The sequence below is a fragment of the Populus euphratica genome, unplaced genomic scaffold, assembly GCF_000495115.2.
Source record: "Populus euphratica unplaced genomic scaffold, PopEup_1.0 scaffold6.1, whole genome shotgun sequence".
NCBI classification, from domain to species: Eukaryota; Viridiplantae; Streptophyta; class Magnoliopsida; order Malpighiales; family Salicaceae; genus Populus; species Populus euphratica.
The window spans coordinates 4,614,444-4,634,648 of record NW_011499849.1 but is presented as its reverse complement, the minus strand read 5'-3'; the positions used below and the strand labels follow the sequence as shown (position 1 = coordinate 4,634,648).

Here is a 20,205-nt window from a genome sequence, read left to right as displayed (position 1 = left end):
CTCATACGGCTGACCGAGAGCCTAAATCACAGAATTTGCCGGGTAACCCTACTTGGTCAAATTAAAGCCGCGTAAGCCAATGTTTCACTTTCCTTCCCCCTGACCAGTAAAAAAGCATCTCCTTTTCTCATACGGCTGACCGAGAGCCTAAATCACAGAATTTACCGGGTAACCATACTTGGTCAAATTAAAGCCGCGTAAGCCAATGTTTCACTTTCCTTCCCCCTGACCAGTAAAAAAGCATCTCCTTTTCTCATACGGCTGACCGAGAGCCTAAATCACAGAATTTACCGGATCCAGGCTGATGGTCACTCTGACCCACTCTTGCCTGGGTCAGTAGTCCGTGCTAAGAGCCACCAGCCCACCAGGCACAACCTTGAAGCAAACTCCCAACACTAACGATCGCCAATCTCAATTCCCAAACCTTCAAAAGGGCGGTTCCCTCTTAACCCAAATCGATAATCTGGTTCTATCAAATGCTTCATTGTGATTAGGCTTTCATGGCATATATATGTGTGTGTGTGTGTGTGTCATGATTCCCTGAAATGCTATTGCTGGCAACATTCTTTCTGTGTATGTTCTTTATAAGGTCTCATTTACTTCACAAAAACGCAAAAAAAAAAAAAAAACAGGTCTATCTCTTCCGTATTATTATAGGATAATTAATCCTCTAGAAAGGCTTAATTAATTGAATAGTATAATAAGTGGGTTAATTCCCAAATCACCGCCTAGGATTTGACACCTCAGAGGAGCCGTGGAAAAAAATTATCTTATTAAACGTGAATGGCTTATTTTAAGATCGAGATAAAAAAAAAATCTCAATGCACAAAAAGGCAAGGAATACCCTTATAGTTAAAACTAGAAAAGCAAAAATGTCGAAATTAAATACTTATCTCACATACTTGTAAAGACATCTTTCAAGGTAAAAGGAAAAAAGAAGAAGCAGATAGAGATATTTAGTTTAAAAATTCACAATTAAAATTAGACAAGTATGAAAATATATTTAGTTTGTAAGTATGCAATGTAATAAGTATATGGTTACTTACAATAACACAAAGACTAAAATATTTAGTAAATAAATATATATATATTATTGCATAAATAATAGAATCACAATCTTAGCATGCATTAGCACTAATGTATAAAATCAAACAAAATCAAAATATTATTTACTTGTTAAAACACTTTATAAAACTAATCAGGTTTAATTGTTGTCAGAAATCAATTATTTATTCTTAATGTTTTATTGCTCATCACTTGAAACAATACAAGTATTTCAGAATTCCAACACTACCATCTTATTTAGGTGTATTTTTAAATAAAATCTTTCAGGCCAAGAAAAGAAAATAGTACTCAATTATCCATCTATAATGACTAAGTTTAAACTCTAGATTAAGAGGGATTTTGAGAGAAAACAAAACTTTAAAGTCAGAAGAGGAATGTTGAGAAATTAGAGGAGGAAGAGTATTGTCAAATTCTATCAAAACAATGTAGAATTTACGAACCCAAACAATCCTTTTCAACCCATTTTTATAGAGAATTTTAAGCTTCAAAAGTTGATGGACTTCTTGTACTAACAACTTTGACACTCATAATAAATTAGAATCAAAAGTAATTTTTTTTGGATTTAAATCAAGTAAATTCTTACTTGGAGAAACTATTTGGGTATTGTTGAAAGATTTTTGAAAAAACTAATTAAATCTTTCTTTTCATATAATGAAAAAATTGAAAGAAATAATTCTTAATGAATCCAGTCTAAGTTTAAATTTTAATTTACAAAAAATAAATTTTTATAGTCCAAAATATTATTTTTATAACAAACTAAATCTAAATTTAAGATCAATTCAGAGCCCAAGCTCGAGCTTGTGAGCGAGAGGGTTTAAGTCCAAAGCTTATTTTGCTTAGGATACTTTTTCTCTAAAAATTTAAGTGCTTTTTCAGTTTAATTTTAACTTTTTATTTTATAAATATCAAGAAAGTTTTGTTTCTTTTCTACTTGAAAAATAATTCTTTTAAGGGTTTTGAGTTTCAGCAAAATATATCAATTAAAAAAAATTTAAGATTAATTTTTCATTCATCTATAATTTATTTAAAACATATTAATATTATATATTAAAAATTTTATGTTGGAGATTAAGTTTAAAGTGAGGGGAACTCACTTTTAATTGTATCCTGTTAACCATATTCTTGACCAAATTTTCCAACGAAGACTTCAACAAATTATTATTATATTTACTTATCCGCTGAAGAACTCACTCTATGAGCTTTTTGCACTCGTAAGACAAAGGAATTTAGGTTAATGCAAATCAAAAGAACATACTGTAATGAAGCTAAAAGAAAGTATTCCTGATCTTCACAAGACATGAGTACACTCCTTTGCTCACGGGATATTTATATAATTACACTTCCTTTTAAGGTGATTGGACATGGCTATTATTCTTCCATTGACATATATCAACTCCTGTGCTATTAATTTATTGCCACAGGCTGTGAGATTAATGAAAGACGCATCAACTTCGCTTCTTCATTGACATATATCTACAGCTTTTAATTGCGAAACTTATTGAAAGTATCCTTAAAACTTGGCATCTATCAAAAGAAAAGCACTTTCGCACTTGCTTTCTTAAAACTCATATTCCTTTGACGAGCTATGTATGAGCAGCCAACTAGCACTGATCCGAAAATTATAACGCGGATCAGATTTATATGGATTAAAGTTGTTTGGTTAACTAATACAGCGTGTCTTTGTATCTTTATAACTTTATTGATCATCGAGGTGGGTTTTTGAGATGTAACTGAAACGTAACTAGTTCTACTAAATAGTTTCATGCATGGTTTATTACTGCAAAAGTTGCTCCATAATCTACAGAAAGGGTGGAATTATAGAATTACAAATTAGTTACTCAAGTACTATCACTCTCGCAAGCTTGTTACTCACATTAAATATTAATGACTAGCTATTGAACAACTCAGAAATGGGTGGAATTACAGAAACACAAAATAGGAGCCTGAGATAGGTAAAAGGGTCTTTATTTCTGTAAGGAATCTGAAATCGGAGGAATGAAAAAGCAAAAGAACAAAATGAATGATGTTGATAAACAGAAGCGGAGCAATATGCACAGCGTGACATTTATACTTCTAAAAGCCTAACTCGGAAAGGGTCCATATATTGCAAGACCTAGTAAACGAGCAAGAGTATCTAGACAACAGGGGGCAAGTACCCGAGCAGTGCTCGACTACAATCATATTCTAAGGAGGGAAAAACTGCATAAAAGCATATCTGATCAGAAAGGGTCCATATATATACGAAAGAAATGAAGGAAAACCAGGTTTAAGTTCAAAAGTTGGTGTGTAATGCAAGCACAACTGGGACGGGGGCCGGGTGTGTGTTGATGGTATAAATTCAGTCATCAAATTTGAAGTTCTTTCAGGAGTTAGGTACCGGAAAAGAAAGCAAAAGGCAAACATAATAAGAGTGGATTCCCAATATTTTTATACATACAGAGAGGTTTAATCATTGAAGTGTAGGTCAAAGAATCAATATGTGTTAATCATGAAGAACCATAATGGCATTTGGGGCAAAGTACAACAAACACGGTCCCCTTAGCTAAAAAATAAAATAAAATAATAATAATAACAAGAACAACAATAATCTCCTCCAAGCGGTACAAAATCTAGGTGCCATATTATATATTTTCTCAGTTTAAACCTTGTAAAAAACTATGTAATTAAATATATTTAGTGACAAGAAGATTGAGGAAATTAATGCTCCTAAGTCCAAACACATAATTAAAACACTAGCCAATTCAAGTAGGAAATAAAATAGCATAGCAAGACAAGAATATATGGATATGGATATAGATAAAGGTATAGATATATACATAGTGGTATATCAATTAATCAATTTTTAATTATCAATATTTCTTTTAAAATATAAACTATGAAGTTCAAGAAGAAGGAAAAAAAACATGTCTTAAAATATAAACTATGAAGTTCAAGAAGAAGGAAAAAAAACATGTCTGTCTATAATATAAAGCGGATGAAACTCTTCAAAATTAATGAAAAACATTCTTCGCACTTAAAAATAATCAATATATATGTGTATATCTCAGTGTACGTGCGTTAGTAAATAACTGAGAATTAGTAATATTGTTTATATAAAAAAAGGATAACTAATAAGGTAAATAAAATCAAATTCTCAACAGGCTCCAATATATATATAAAAGAACTGAATAAAAGGAGAAATTCAATGTTGGTTTTTTCAGTGCAAAGAATTTATGAGCAAAATTAGGGTTTCAATTTACCACTATATATATATAGGGTTTGAACGGGTACATTCACTCAAGAATTCAGAATTTTATTTATCTATTTTTTTATACATGTCTTCATAATGCTTACCTTGCCTATCGACTCGTCCCTACCCTGCAGTGACAGCTTTAGAGAGAGAGAGAGAGAGAGAGAGAGAGGTGAAGAGAGTTTTAACGCTTGATGGAGGTCTGTTTTTCCTGCCTTTACATGGAAGTTTTATGCGCATCAATGTTGCCTCGAAAAGGAGCTTTTACAGAGAAATGCACGTGCAACCCAGTACCCAATGTTCATCTCTCTGCCAGCGCTTCCATAATGTTCAGTAAAAACCCTAACCAGTCAGAAATAAAAAAGCAAAAAACAAACGAATACAAAAACAAAAGAAAAAAAATCAGATGTAAAAAGTAAGAACAAAAAAACTTAAAAATAAGATATAAAACTTAAAAAGTCTATGTTGTTGTATTTAGTTTTATGTGCGTATACAAATTAACTCTCCTTAGACTACGGTGATTTAATTTTATATTTTTTGTATCTGAAAAAAAAAAAATCAGATACAAAAAATATAAAATTAAATCACCGTAGTCTAAGGAGATCCAGAACTCCACTGTAATTATATTTTCTAAGAAAATTAATAGATGAGTGTGTTCGGATCATGTAACATAGAACCTCTCAAATTCATAGTGAGCACACATACATAAACAAAAGAAAAGGAAATAAAGAATTGGACAATGTTTGTTTTTTCTGTTTCCTTCTTCAGCAAAGAATATTTGAAAGATTAATTATCAGGCAAGTTATCAGAACTGCAGCTGAAGAAAAAGGAAAGAAATAGAGATAATTGCAATGCCATAACTTGACGATGCTGCTTCATCGTCAAGCTAAATCAAAGGAGCTACTGATCTGATAAACACCAAATCCACAAAAAAAATCCCATAAATTTGTACATCCTTCTTCAATCATAGGTAGCTGAAAACCCTGATGGACAACATCTTAGAAAGATACCTAATTCTTAAAGCAAGAAGAGGAGAATGAAGATGGATGGTTAAGAAGTTAATTAAAGAAACAAAGAGTAAAAGAAAGAAAAGAAAAACCACAAGTTTTCTTGTTTTATTACTAATAAGGAGGGCGGCCGCCTGTGCCCCAATAGGCCTCAGATGGGAGTTGCACTGAATTTAGTAGATTCTGAGGCAATCCTTGAAAGAGAGATGTGTTTGGATCTTGCATTAGCTGGTGTTGTTGCTGATTCTGTTGCCCAATGCTATTAACTCCTGGTGACCCCAAAGGTCCGGTTCCAGGCACCGGTGTTTGCGACTCATCCTCTTCCAAAGGCAGCCTCTCATAAGCTGCATTACCAAAAGAAGCAGCCATGATCACCACCGGTCCAGATGCTAGAAGTGGGCCCACCACACTCCCTCCAACAACTTGGCCTTGGCCACCAGCTAAATAAATCGTCAATCCTGAAGCAGCTGGTGGAGCTGGAGGTGGCAAGAACGAACCTGAAAGCGATAAAATCTCGAATCTTCCATGTAAAGTAACCACCGCACCAGGCGAAGCTGGTTGCTTAAGAGTTACATTTGTTACTGTTCCGGTTCCACTCAAAATGCAAACTCCTCTTTGCCTCCTCCCTGCAAAAGTTGATACACTCTCCATGATATCGCAACCGGAAGCGATTTCCATGACATGGGATCGAAGGGCATTTGCGCTATCTCTTGTGATTATGATTGGTGGTTTAGGCTTGTTTTTAGACCCAGCAGGCCTACCTCTTGGTCTTCTTGTAATTTCTCCTTCTCCACCAGCACTTGAAGGAACTAATTCTTTGCCTTCAGCTGTGTTGTTGTTATTAGTGGCGATTTCAGCGTGCTCTCGCTTTTGACCACGGTTTAAGTTACCGCTCCCGCTTTGTTCATCTTCAGAATTCTGTTGTTGCTGGTGTTGAAATTGATGTAGATGAAAATCTCTTGTGTGGAAAGGTGGAGGAAGAGGACGCCCATGAGCCGCAACTGGATCCATTTCTTTTTGGTAGCTTGAAATCAACCTAATTAAATTGGCTGAACATACAAGAACTAGCCCAAAAAAATAGAAAGATAGCAGCAGAGAGATTCTTAGGTGATTCTTGATTTGCCCCTTTCCTTCCTTCTTTGGCTTCTTTTTCTTTGGATGTTCTGTAAATGGATCAAATCCAACACTAACCTTCACCACAAGATGGAAAAGGATGGTCTTTTATGCATCAGCCAACAAAATTTCAGCAGAAATAAATTAACTGAATCAAGCCCGTCCTTTTCTTTCCCTCTCTACAAGGTGATTTCTTTCGTTTTAATCTCTTAGGTTATAATCTCAAGTGTCTAGCTAGCTCCTATCCCACGAAGATAAAGAGAGCTGTACTTAAAGGTTTGGGAGAAAATGAACAGCAGAAAAAGGCTAAAGCTAGCTGATAAGAGAGGGGGGGGGGGTGGTTCCTCTTGTGTTCTGGGTTTTGGGTACAGATAGAAAATGTGTGCTGTGGGTTAGGGTTAGGTGAAGGACTAATCCCATCGGGTCCATGATAGCAGGGTTTAGTTTTGGTAAGAGCGTGCGCATGGGCGCTGTGTGGGTCCTACTTCCCCCTCACTCTTTTGTCTCTCTCACACACTATCGGGTCCCCATTACACCCCCATATTTTTACTTTCCCCACCTCAAAATGTCTTAGAAAGCCTGCTGTCCAAAGATCGTTTTGTCGTCCCTCCAGTTTGTACTTGAACTAGAAGCCCTTCTTTTTACTATTTTTTCTCCTCTTCTCTGTTGCAATTTCTGGCAACAAGCCTGTTCTTAACATACCCTTGAAATCCTTGAAGCTTGTTCACGAGATGGAAAAGAAATTCATGACTTTCTTTCAAGGAAATGCAAAAAGGTGAAAGCTTTTTAACCAGAATAAAAAAGTTAAGCGTTATTAAGATTAGAAAATGACAAACAACATAACAAATTAAACTAAAGCTGATGAGAGCTCAATACATAACGCTGGTGTAATCAGGTTTCCCAGGAGAACGTTACAATTAATAGTTTCAACAGGCAGTTCTAGTAATTTTGTGAAGGGATAGGGATTGGGTGGATTCGAAGGGGTGGTCAATGGTGGCGCGTGGGACATGGGAAATCGGGTTGGACCTACAGGGCGTGTCTTAAGGATGACTCTTGATTTATGGGAATGTGAATGCATTGATGTTGATGTGTACGCTGTTGTTTGGGGTCCACCAATTGCCCATCATGGGATGCCGATCAGCTCCAGCTCCTTCCCGCTCTCTCCTCCTTATCGTGATACTCAACATGGTGCCGCTCTCGCATACGCACGGCATCTCTGGGGGGAAAAAACATGCAAACATATATGAGCATCGCATCGCATCGCATAATGAAAATTAGGAGTGCAAATTAATGACTTGAATTTTCTCAATCTTGCTTATTATGGTTGATTTCGGACAAATACATTTGTTCAAATTAATTTAAATATGACCGTCCAAATACATTAATTAATTATAAATCAGCTCTATCTTAGGAATTAATTTAAATTTTAGCATCCAAATTATTTATTTTTTAAATATTTTTTTCTTGAAAATATATTAAAATAATTTTTTTTTTATTTTTAAAAAATTATTTTTAATATTAGTACGTTAAAATCATTTGAAAACACTAAAAAATTAATTTAAAATAAAAAAATAAAATTTAATGTAAAAAAAAACATTTTTAAAATAAAATAAAAACAGCAGTGATATGATATCATTTCTGATGTTGGTAGCTTGATGTTCGTTCAAGTTCAGTTTTGCTCCCTGGGTTGCAAGGGAAGGTAATTAAGTCCCTTCTAACACAAGTCAAGGGAAGTCCCATGTTTCTGTCTTGCGTATGTGCATTAATTTCTGTGCCACCATGATAACTTGATTAGTCCCATTTGACAAATCGATATTACAGGCATCTATAGAATACATGTGGATCAAATCATTTAGGAATATGTTACAATAATGATTAATTAATTAATAATACCAGTATCTATTGCACAAATCAATTAAATAATTTGAGTCCATATAAACATGCTTAGTGTAATAAGGGTTGAAGTTCTTAATTCTTATGAGAATTTTTTTTAAAAAAAATACAAATCCTTCAATGGTGTGTGTGTGTGTGTAGGCTTTATATCTCCCATGAATGATTAATGTATTCGATGCGTCTGTAGTTATCATAAATATATATAGTGGCTTCTGTCAATTCAAGAACCAAAGTGACCTAATATTTTTAGTTCCAAGCAGTATGGTTGTGGTCTAAAATGATCGATCCACGTATATCCCACTTCACGGGAAAAAATGTTGTGTAAAAAACGAAGTTATTCAAGATAGCATGAAGGAGTCTTCATTAATACCTTTTGCTCTAGGAATAACTTAGAAAGGCATGTTTACAATTACTCCATAGGGAATGGTCAAGGAAAATATTGATGCCTGTTGGGCCAAATTGGAGCACGACGAAAACCGAAAAGTATAAATCAAGGCAACAAACCAGAAGTACTGGGTCAATGTGCTATATATGCCCAGTTACTTGTGACATCCATAGCCATTTTCTTTCATGAATGTTTTAGGAAGATGTTTGCATACAAGCAATTAAGTGATCGGAGGTGATGGGTCGAGGATCTCACACATTTTACATGATTGGTTGGACTTAATTACAGTAATTGTCACATTAATTTGTACAAAAAAATTGTATAATTTGCTTTTAAGTATATCGCTGCTCAATGTTTTATGTAAGAGTTAATTCTCAAAAGAATCCATCTTGTTACGCCTCCTTGACTGATGCTTGCATGCATATAGGTGGTGGTCAAACAGGTTTGCTTTCTCCATTGATTTTCTAAGTTTAAATCTTAACAAAATATTTTACTAAATGCACTACATCAATATAAAAATATGTTATTAAAATCATTTAAGAAAGAAATCTAATATTGCTTGATGCTTGCACAAAAATATTAAGGATTCATGATGGGTGAGCTACAAACAAAATAATATTTATGGTGAAGAATAGTTTCTAATTAAAATTTCTTTTTTAACATATAAAGATTGATCCAGGAACTTTTTTTCAGGAAAATGATATTTTCTTAGTTAATTTTGTCTTTTTTCTATTTTTACTTTTCTATTTTGTATCATTATATTTTTGTAGTTTATTTTTTCTATTCAATATTATTAGGGTTTTTTGATTTTTTTCTATATAAAGGATTGTAATAATCTTTTGGTAAATGAAATATGAATACATAAAATTAAATATTTTGAAAGTTTTTTCAAAGTTATGGTGCTCTTGATGTTTAAGAGTTTTGACTTATAATAAATTTCATTATTTTTCACTCTCATAAAACTTTTCATAGATTATTGAAAATTGATTAAAGGTCATCAATGAAATCAACAGTTACATGTTAATTGTGTTAGGAGATCCAAACATTCAAACACACACAAATTTACGTGGTTCGGCAACTTGCCTACTCCACGGAGCTACTGGTTTGTATTAATCAAGCTCAAAAGCAATACAAACAACAAAACAAGGAGGAGGAGAAAACTTCTCAACTCAACTCAACTCTCACCCTTAGCTCTCTCTCTGTGTTTCTCTCTATCTCGTGGTGCTAATCAGCTATCAATGGCACTCTCTATTTATAGCTGATGTGGGAGACAAGTTTCTTCTTTAGTCAACAATGGTGGGCAACAATTTCTTTGGTTAGGCACCCACCATGCAACCACCATTGACTTTAGCCATGTCTAACATGGCTGCCACCAACCATGTTGTGTCCACACCCAACAATCTCCCACTTGGACACAAATGGCGCTAGATCTGTTTTTTAATCTTTAAGTCCAACTGAAGCTTTACACAGCTTCAGTTTATCAAGAGTGGCTCCTTTGGTTAACATGTCAGCTGGATTCTTGCTTCCACAGATCTTTTCAAGTAACAGTTGTTCATCGTCGAGCAGTTGCCGGATGAAGTGATATTTGATCTGTATGTGCTTTGTTCTGGAGTGAAATGCTGGATTCTTGGCAAGGAAGATTGCACTCTGACTGTCACTATACAAAGTACCCTTTCCATGCATCTTGCCCAATTCTTGCAGGAAACTCTGTAGCCATACTATCTCTTTTGTGGATTCTGAAACTGCGACATATTCAGCTTCTGTCGTTGAAAGAGCAACTATCTTTTGCAAGGTAGAACTCCAAGAAACAGCAGTGCCTCCTAGAGTGTATATATAACCTGTAGTACTCTTTCTGCTATCAACATCTCCTGCTAGATCAGCATCTACAAAGCCTTCAAGTTTCAAACCGCCAGCTGTGAAAATAAGACATGTCTCCGATGAGCCTTTTAAGTACCTCATGATCCATTTCACTGCCTCCTAATGCTGCTTTCCAGGATTGCTCATATATCGGCTTACAACTCCCACTGCATGGGCAATATCTGGTCTAGTACAGACCATGGCATACATCAAGGAGCCGATAGCTGAGGCGTATGGGATCTGGTCCATGTATCCACGTTCTAGCTCAGTTTTTGGTGACTGGTCTTTACTGAGCTTGAAATGATTCCCCAGAGGTGTACATACTGGCTTAGCATTATCCATACTAAACTTGCTGAGAACCTTCTTGACATACTCTGCCTGTGAAAGCTTTAGTATGCCTTTGTCTTTGTCTCTGATGATTCTCATGCCAAGTATTTATTTAGCAGCTCCTAGATCCTTCATTTCAAACTGTTTTGACAACTGTTGCTTTAGCTTGTCAATCTCTTCCATGCTGGAACCTGCAATTAACATATCATCCACATATAGCAGTAGAATGATATAGGAGTTGTCAAAATGTTTGACATAGCAACAATGATCAGCCTGACATTTTGTGTATCCCGTACTACTCATGAAGTTATCAAACTTCTTGTACCACTGTCTTGGAGCTTGCTTCAAACCATATAGACTCTTCTTTAGTTTGCAAACTTGACTCTCCTTTCCTGGTATTGCAAACCCCTCTGGTTGTTGCATGTAAATGTCTTCCTCCAATTCTCCATGAAGAAATGCTGTTTTTACATCTAATTGTTCAAGATGTAAATTTTCTGCAGCTACTATCCCCAGAACAACTCTGATTGTTGTAAGCTTCACGACTGGAGAAAATATCTCAGAATAGTCGATCCCCTTCTTTTGCTGAAACCCTTTTACAACAAGTCTTGCTTTGAACCGTTTGCTTCCGTCATGCTCGGTCTTTACTCTGTAAACCCACTTGTTTTGCAGGGCCTTCTTTCCTTCAGGCAGTTTGGTTAACTCCCAAGTCTTGTTCTTCAGCAATGACTCCATCTCATCCTTCATGGCTAACTCCCACTTGCTCGAGTTTCCATCTTGTAAGGATTCTTCATAATTTAATGGTTCACCACCATCGGTCAGCAAGATATAATTCAGTAGAAGTGTGAACCGTTGTGGAGGCTTTATAGTCCTTGAAGACCTGCGAACAGCTGATTCACTTGGCTCTGCACTATCTTGTGTAGAAGTGGTGGGTACTGAAGTGCTTGAACTATCTTGTGTGGACTCTTGAGTGGTAACATCAGGAAGCCCTTCTAATTGTATGAATTCAGATTTCTGTGAACTCGTATCTGAATCAGTTATCTCTAGTTCTGTACTTGATTTGTCTTTGTACAAAACTTTCTCGTTGAAGATCACGTTCCTGCTTCTGATAATCTTCCTGTTCTGATCATCCCAGAACTGAAATCCAAATTCTTCATCTCCATAGCCAATAAAGAAACATTTCTTTGATTTGGCATCCAGCTTGTTGCGAGCATCAGAGTCTACATGTACATAGGAAACACACCCAAAGACTTTTAGGTGAGCAAGCTGTACTTCTTTTCCTCTCCAGACTTCCTCGGGCAGTCTGAACTCCAAAGGTACTGATGGTCCACGGTTGATCAAGTAAACTGCAGTATGAATTGCATCAGCCCAGAATGTTTGAGGTAGCCCAGAATGCAACCTCATGCTTCTAGCTCGTTCATTGATGGTCCGGTTCATCCGTTCAGCAATACCATTCTGTTGTGGTGTGCCTGGAACTGTCTTTTCCATTCTGATACCGTTGACAGCGCAATACTCCTTGAAACCTCCATCAATGTATTCTCCTCCATTATCAGATCGTAAGCATTTCAGCTTCAAACCTGATTCAGTCTCAACCATAGCCTTCCATTTCTTGAACGTGTCAAACACATCAGATTTATTTTTCAGAAAGTAGACCCATACCTTTCTGCTAAAGTCATCAATAAAAGTGACATAGTACCGAGAACCGCCAAGAGATGCTACTGGAGCTGGTCCCCATAAATCTGTGTGCACCAGTTCTAGTTTTCTTGGTCTTAAGGTCCTGCCAACCTTTAAGAAACTGAGCTTCTTCTGTTTTCCGAGAACACAGCTTTCACAAATGTCTAGATCAACATTTTTTAATTCTGGCAGCTTTCCCTTTGACTGAAGTATCTTCATCCCCTTTTGACTCATATGGCCGAGTCTGCAATGCCATAGCTGTGCCTGATTTTCTGCTTCAGTAGAGGCAATTATATCTGCTGATCTTGTGGTCATATACAGGGTGCCGGTTTTCTTTCCACGAGCCAAAACCATTGCTCCCTTTGATACCTTCCACATTCCTCCAGAGAAAAGGATTGAATGGCCACTATCATCAAGTTGTCCGACCGAGATCAACTTCTTCTTTAGTTCAGGAACATGCCTTACATTTTGCAAGTTCCATGTAGATCCATTCACTGTCTTGATTTGCACATCTCCTATACCCACAATCTCCAATGGTTGTCCATCGGCCAGATAGACTACCCCATAATTTCCAGCAGTGCAATTTTGCATCATTTCATGGTGTGGAGTACAGTGAAATGAAGCTCCAGAATCAAGAACCCAATCATCAATAGGACTATGTACAGCAAGGATCAAAGCATCTTGTACCTCGTTTGTAGTGGCATTTACAGAATCAGCTTCAGGTTTCTTTGGTTTTGTGCAACTCCTCATAAAATGGCCAGGTTTGCCACAATTCCAACATTCAACCTGCTTCCTGGGTCCAAACTTGCTTTTGCTTCTGTACCTGGATTTTGATCTGCCTCTGGATAAGCCTCTATCTTGTCTCCTTCCTCGAGTGTTGATGTTGAAAGCTGAACTTGAACTTGAGCTTTCACCCGAGTCTTTTCTTCGTACTTCTTCAGCTAAAATCAGGTCTCGGATATCATCATACTTTAATTTGGATTTTCCAGCTGAGTTGCTTACGGCTGTTCTTATACCTTCCCAACTGCTTGGAAGTGAAGCTAGCAAAATAAGTGCTCGGATCTCATCATCAAACTCAATTTCAACGGATGACAATTGATTTGTGATGGTGTTGAAATTATTTAGATGCTGTGTAACAGAGGTGCTTTCTGTCATCTTCAGGTTGAACAACTTCTTCATCAAGTGCACTTTGTTATTTGCTGATGGCTTCTCATACATCCCAGACAAGGCTTCCATCAATCTTGCTGTGGATTTCTCTTTTGTAACATTATGAGCAACTCTTCTTGACAATGATAGCCGGATAATGCCCAAGACTTGTCTATCAAGTATTTGCCAATCTTCTTCTGACATGTTTTCTGGCTTGCTCCCCAACAGATAATCTTCAATTTGCATTTTCCAATATCCAAAATCAGTTCCATCAAATTTTTCAATTCCTGCAGCCTTTATTTCATCAGCCATTTTTACTCTTTCTCGAATTTGAATCTCAAAAATCTGACCTTACATATGTGTCTGGAATGGCCAAAAATGCTGGAAACGACACTGAGATCACCCAAATCGGACTTCGGATGGCTCCGATTTAAACAATCAAAACTTGAGATAACTGGACGCTGCAGATGAAGCCACGTGGCAGGAGGAATAGTCTCTGCGGCACACCGGATCAAAACCCAGTTATGCTGACATGGCAAGCTGACGTGTCAGAAACGTAGGCAATGTGGGGCCCACTAATCTGACGTGGCAGATCCGCGGAGATTTTCTTCTGACGTGGCAGTGCTGACGTGGTGATGACGTGGCGGGGATGACGTGGCTGCTTGGCCGGTCAGACGACTGACGTGGCAGGGGCGCGCGGCTGCTGACTGTGCTGGACGGATGACGTGGCTGCTGACGTGGCAGTGTCGATTTGCAGGAATTGGCGAGGAAGACGCGTGACGCGCGTACGGCGCGTCTGTGCGCGTGGACAGTACTGGTGGTGGCGCGTGCAGGAGCGTGCGGGCATGCAGGACGTCGGATTTTCTCCGGGTTTTCACCAGTGGATTCCTCTCGTCGTCCTATTCACGGTGGTATATTCAAAAACACGTTTTGAGAATTTTGATTTTTTGAGTTTGGATCAAACACCCTCTTTTTCAAGAACTTTCAAGAACAAGCTCTGATACCAGTTGTTAGGAGATCCAAACATTCAAACACACACGAATTTACGTGGTTCGGCAACTTGCCTACTCCACGGAGCTACTGGTTTGTATTAATCAAGCTCAAAAGCAATACAAACAACAAAACAAGGAGGAGGAGAAAACTTCTCAACTCAACTCAACTCTCACCCTTAGCTCTCTCTCTGTGTTTCTCTCTATCTCGTGGTGCTAATCAGCTATCAATGGCACTCTCTATTTATAGCTGATGTGGGAGACAAGTTTCTTCTTTAGTCAACAATGGTGGGCAACAATTTCTTTGGTTAGGCACCCACCATGCAACCACCATTGACTTTAGCCATGTCTAACATGGCTGCCACCAACCATGTTGTGTCCACACCCAACAAATTGATCAACATGTCTCAAAAAGACTAACGGTTGAATTTTTTTATATGACCTCTAATGTATGGTTTTTAATTTGATGGTTTAAACAGCTCACAACAAAATGGGTTTAAATCATAACTTATAATTTAGGAGTTGTTATATGGTCCAAACAACTAATTCGCGGATCTATCAACAACCACTTAGTTTATTGATACATGCTTTGTTTTTCTCGATCTCCTTGCTAATGTCTTAATTTAGGTTATAAAAAAAATTGTTGAGGTTCTGAAGCATAGTATTTTCGTATATTACTGCTAATTAATTGAAGGAGATGATAGAATTTCATCTTATAATTGACAAGATTATAATAGTATATAAAAACACGATTTAAATATCAAAATCTATTAAGTGAAATTTTAAGAAGTTTTATATTATATATGTTAAAGACATCTATTGATTAAAGTAATTAACCTGAAAGCAACGGTTTTCTTTTGAAAACCGTCTTCTTTGAGTGCTAAAAAAAAATTCGGGTACACAAGGCGCAATGGCATATGTATGATGCTACAGATCATAGGCACCAGCTAGTAGGTTTCAATTAAATAGAGGCATGAGTGGGAAGCAGAAGTTTGCCGAGGACAGACAAGTATGTTTTGACTGCATCGTCAATGGTGCCGAATGTTGTTGAATCACAAACCAGGGCGTGTGGGCATGAGTGTGAGAGAGAAAAGAGCGTGGGGGGCGCTGACAAAAAAATAATCTGACTGGCGATGTGTGAGCTGAGACAGAGAAAAGGCAGCTAGGCTACTAACAACGACAAGAACAGTACTATATAGAGTCTATATAGCATGCACGAACGGCATGAAATGCACACCCTATCAAGGGAGACTGGTTGAGATATTTTTGAATCATTAGTGAGAAATTGATGGATCACGAATGGAAGAGAGGAAGCTACCGCTTGCTGTTTAAACTATCGAGAGCAGTAAATTGAAGAGAACTACGAGCTGTCTCCACTTCTGTAGAAATAATATATAGATTACAGTCCAGTTTCTGTACTGGCTGCCATCACAATCAAAATGATAACAATCACTCACCTTCACGCCCTGAATCCCATGAGCCCCGTTTGATGCGCTATGTCGGATTGACACTACATTCAATTCAATCCCATTTCCTATTCTGCCATTTGCCTTTCACGACTTGTCAATAAATGTCTCTATCGTGTTTAGACAAAACTAAAACGAAGGCCACCCTTCCCATAGCCTTTGCATATATATATTTGTAGAGCAACCTTTCTCCTTTTCAGCATGATCGTCCTTTTATCTTTTCTAAATGAAGCGCCAACCTTAAAGGCGGAATGTGGATATTCTGTAAACTGAGCATCCTAAGAAATTTTTAATGGTTTCTCTTAAATATTATTAGGAGCAAAGTAATGCAAATTATCACAAAAGAATTAATCGGTTGAGTAATCATACAATGATGAAAGATGCGAAGATTGCAGAATTGATGACTTGATTAAACTGTTTGATGATCGATCGTGTTTTCTTTCATTTAGTGTAAGAGATGTAATTAAAAACACTAGAAAACGAGTTTGGTATTGATGGGATGAAGGAGAATCCAAGAGAGAGATCAGAGAGGGATCCTCTCGCCGAGACAACCGGGTCACAGTCTCGTCACTTAACACAACTTTCTCCAACCCTTCATCAGATGATTTATAAACTAACAAGCCATGCCTCTCGTACACCAAACCACAAGCCAACAATGAAAATGACCTTAATTATTAAAAATCATATTCATTATTCACCAAACCATTTTTTTTTTTTTTTATCAAATGAAGCTAGCAAACAAAAGAAGCTAAGTATCGAATTTGAATATGTTTTATGGACAGAATACAATACAAACCAGTTTTCTTATTTAGTCAACAGTCATTACCTGTAAAATGTTTTAGATTTACCGATTCTGTCAGTATTTATATTTTTATCCCATCAGCGTGAGTTTTACCGAGTATATAAATATTTCACTGAAAAAACTATTGTTAATGACTTGTAGTTTATTGGTGGGTCCAATGGTAATAATTTTATTAATGGATTTACCAATATAAAAAATACATCAAAAAAAATTATATAATTCATTTTGTTGATATTTTTATAAGTGAATGTAACATATTACTAGAAAAAAACATATATAATTTTATCGGTGATTTTTTTTTGGTCCGTTGGTATTCTTCTCAGTGAATATAAAATATAATCGACAAATAGATTCTTAGTAATTTCATTGGTGATTAAACAATGACAATGATATTTGTAATAATAGTTTTTCAATTTTTTAGAATATACCAACAAAATAGCCTCTTAGATAATAATTTAAAATGTATGTTTTTTGAAAAATACATATTAAATAGAAGTAAAAATAATTAAAATAAATTTAATTAATATAACAATAAAATATTTATAACAAATTTAAACATATATAATTTTAAATACAATTAATCTAGAATAGAGGTGCTACAAAAGGAGGAGGTAGGTCTTCACCGAAACTGTGGGACTGATAAAAAGGAGCACATGTACCGCCAAAATATGGGTTGTATAATAATTAGGATTTAACCTATCTTAATAATAAGATAGAGTATTTTTCACAAATAGAGATTTATCTTGTACATTTAAAATCCATAGATAAAAATACAACTTAGAATAACAAACAAATAACAATATAACATATTTTAGATAATGTGCACTAGAAACAATGTATTTTTTTATTACACATCTAGTCCTTTACCTGGACTTACTCAATTAGTTTTTTTAAGTAGTAATTATAACACTAATTGATGATTCCTGAACCTTCATAATTATAATTTTATAATTAAATTTTTTTTTTTTATCATTTCTCATGAGATATGTAGATTCATCATTCAACGTCGTGCACGTCACAACATTGATTGCATCAATTCAACAGTATATTTTAGTGTTTTGTTAATGTTAATGAACAAATAGAATAAAATTATTGGAAATGTTTGGTGATTTGTTAAGTTGATTTTTTTTGGACAATGCTTCAAGTCCCATCATTAAAAAAAAAACTTGGTAATCACCGTAACTCCATTATCAAATAAGAAGAAGAAAAAATCAATACAACACATAGAGTTAATGTTAATGAACAAATAGAATAAACATGTGGTTTGTTATGAAATTTTATTATTTATATAAACAATGAAGCTACTTTTTTATATATATTTACTAACTTAAATATCAAAATGTTTATTATTTTCACAAAAAACTTGTTTTTGCAGTAACGACTCAGATGAGAGCCTAGCTAGAAAGTTCAGACTGGCTAGAAAGTTCAGTTCATGTCTGACGTTTTTAATGACATCATCACTTACCATCCACAAGTTCCATGGCAGTGATACGCTATGCATTTTAGCTAGTGGCAGAATTCATTCTATTGAATTTCGAGGCAAAATATGTTCAGTTCATCTGCATTTGACCTATGCTTTGTTCTTTTTTTTTTCTTTTTTTTTTGCGATTTACATATTGAATTCCACGGCATTAGATTTTTCGGAATATCATCTCCCTCCACAAAAACTAAAAATAATTTGAGCGATTACATAGTTGATGGTGAAACTGACGGTCGAGATTCCAGTCCAACTTATTGAGAAGTTTATGTGTCTGCATATGGCGTTGAATTCACGGGGACGCCATTGAAACAAAACTAACCTCCGAAAGTAACCAAAATGTTGATTGCTGTTGAGTCCTATTGTGAACATAACAAGTTTTTTAAGTCTTCAAGAAGACTTGGTCTTCCCTTAACAAATAAAAACAAAATATGGACGAATCAAAGCGGAGAAAACTGATGCGCATTTCGTGCTAATACAAATACAACGATAACATAGAGTTAACATGCTTATCTTAATCAACTAGCTCTAGTCTCCTTTATTAAACAAATCAATAAATAATTATCTGAGTAAAGCTATGGACCACATCAAAGAAAAACACAGCATTACTTCCATGTGAAGGGCACCGATGGTTGATGATCTCTTCGAATCTAGCATGATGTTGCATGTTCTCTCCCTCTTTGAGAAGCCACTTTTTACTCAAAGTGGATTGAGATTGTTGCAACCATTTCCTGTCCTCCATGGAAGGCCACTTGAAGGCCTTCATGCTTTAATTATATAATTAGTCGTAATCACCTAGAGCACCACGAATATTTTAGACACTAAACAGCCGACCAAACTTAGGTTCCCATGTGATTGATAGTGATTCCTTTTGGAATCATTTTTGTCTTCTGATCCCTTCAACTGTTTATATGACCTCTTCAAAAGTTAAACATTAGTGCAATTAGTACCGTATAGTCAACCATTTGATTTTTTTTTTTTCACATTTGTTGTTGATTTAAAGCAGGCAAGTTTGTTTTACTAAACCCTACTTTTGCTCCTTAATTCATTGTTAGTTGCAGTTTTGTTGGGGCAACTGGTGTCGGCCTTTCCAATCGCTTCAATATCAACTAGGAACGATAAGTCTCAAGTCTTTCCTTTCTCTTTTAGGGTTTATCACGAAGTTTCAAACTTCTTTGACATTGGTAAGTACCCTGAAGACGTTGATTATCATGTCACACACACATAAGAGTGTGGTCAACTGTTGCCACGATAATAATTGAGGTACTATTGTGCTCCAACTGCTAACATGATAATCCACGATAATAACCCTTGAGATTGTTTACTAAAACAATTCTTGGCATGCCTGAACCAACCCATAATCATTTGTCATATCACTTGTATTTTCTTTAGTAAGTGTTACAAAACTCGGTGATTGTCACAGAAAGGTAATTTTCTCCCATTAAAATCTATAGATGGATCCCGGTTTAACCATTATCAATTTCAATGAACCTAATATTTTAAGCAAACGACTACTGATTGGCTATAATATGTCATAATATTAGCTACAAGGCTTTATAAAATTTGGTTCCTGCATATTTGGGAGTGCAGATGACAAAGTACAAATTGATTTGATGATTATCCCTCTCACATATCAAAGTCGGATGAAGTAATTCTGACAGTTTTGATAATTTTTTAAGAAATGATTGGTACTTCACTAATGATATTTATATTATGCATACACTATGTGAAATTTTGTTTTAGAAGTCAATGTGAATGCGCTAATCTAATGATGGCTT

At 35.9% G+C, this 20,205-nt stretch overlaps 1 protein-coding gene across 1 annotated transcript; it reads right to left on the bottom strand.

Moving 5' to 3' along the window:
• Positions 1 to 5,112: 5,112 nt before the first annotated feature.
• LOC105120818 (putative DNA-binding protein ESCAROLA) lies at positions 5,113 to 6,795 on the bottom strand. The gene has a single exon (XM_011019200.1). It carries the CDS (start codon positions 6,310 to 6,312, stop codon positions 5,416 to 5,418), a length of 897 nt encoding a protein of 298 aa, XP_011017502.1. The 5' UTR covers positions 6,313 to 6,795; the 3' UTR covers positions 5,113 to 5,415.
• Between the last annotated feature and the right edge of the window lie 13,410 nt (positions 6,796 to 20,205).

Bases quoted from the DNA above. Each gene is read 5' to 3' on its own strand.
- LOC105120818 (XM_011019200.1), bottom strand. From the start codon at position 6,312: ATGGATCCAGTTGCGGCTCATGGGCGTCCTCTTCCTCCACCTTTCCAC.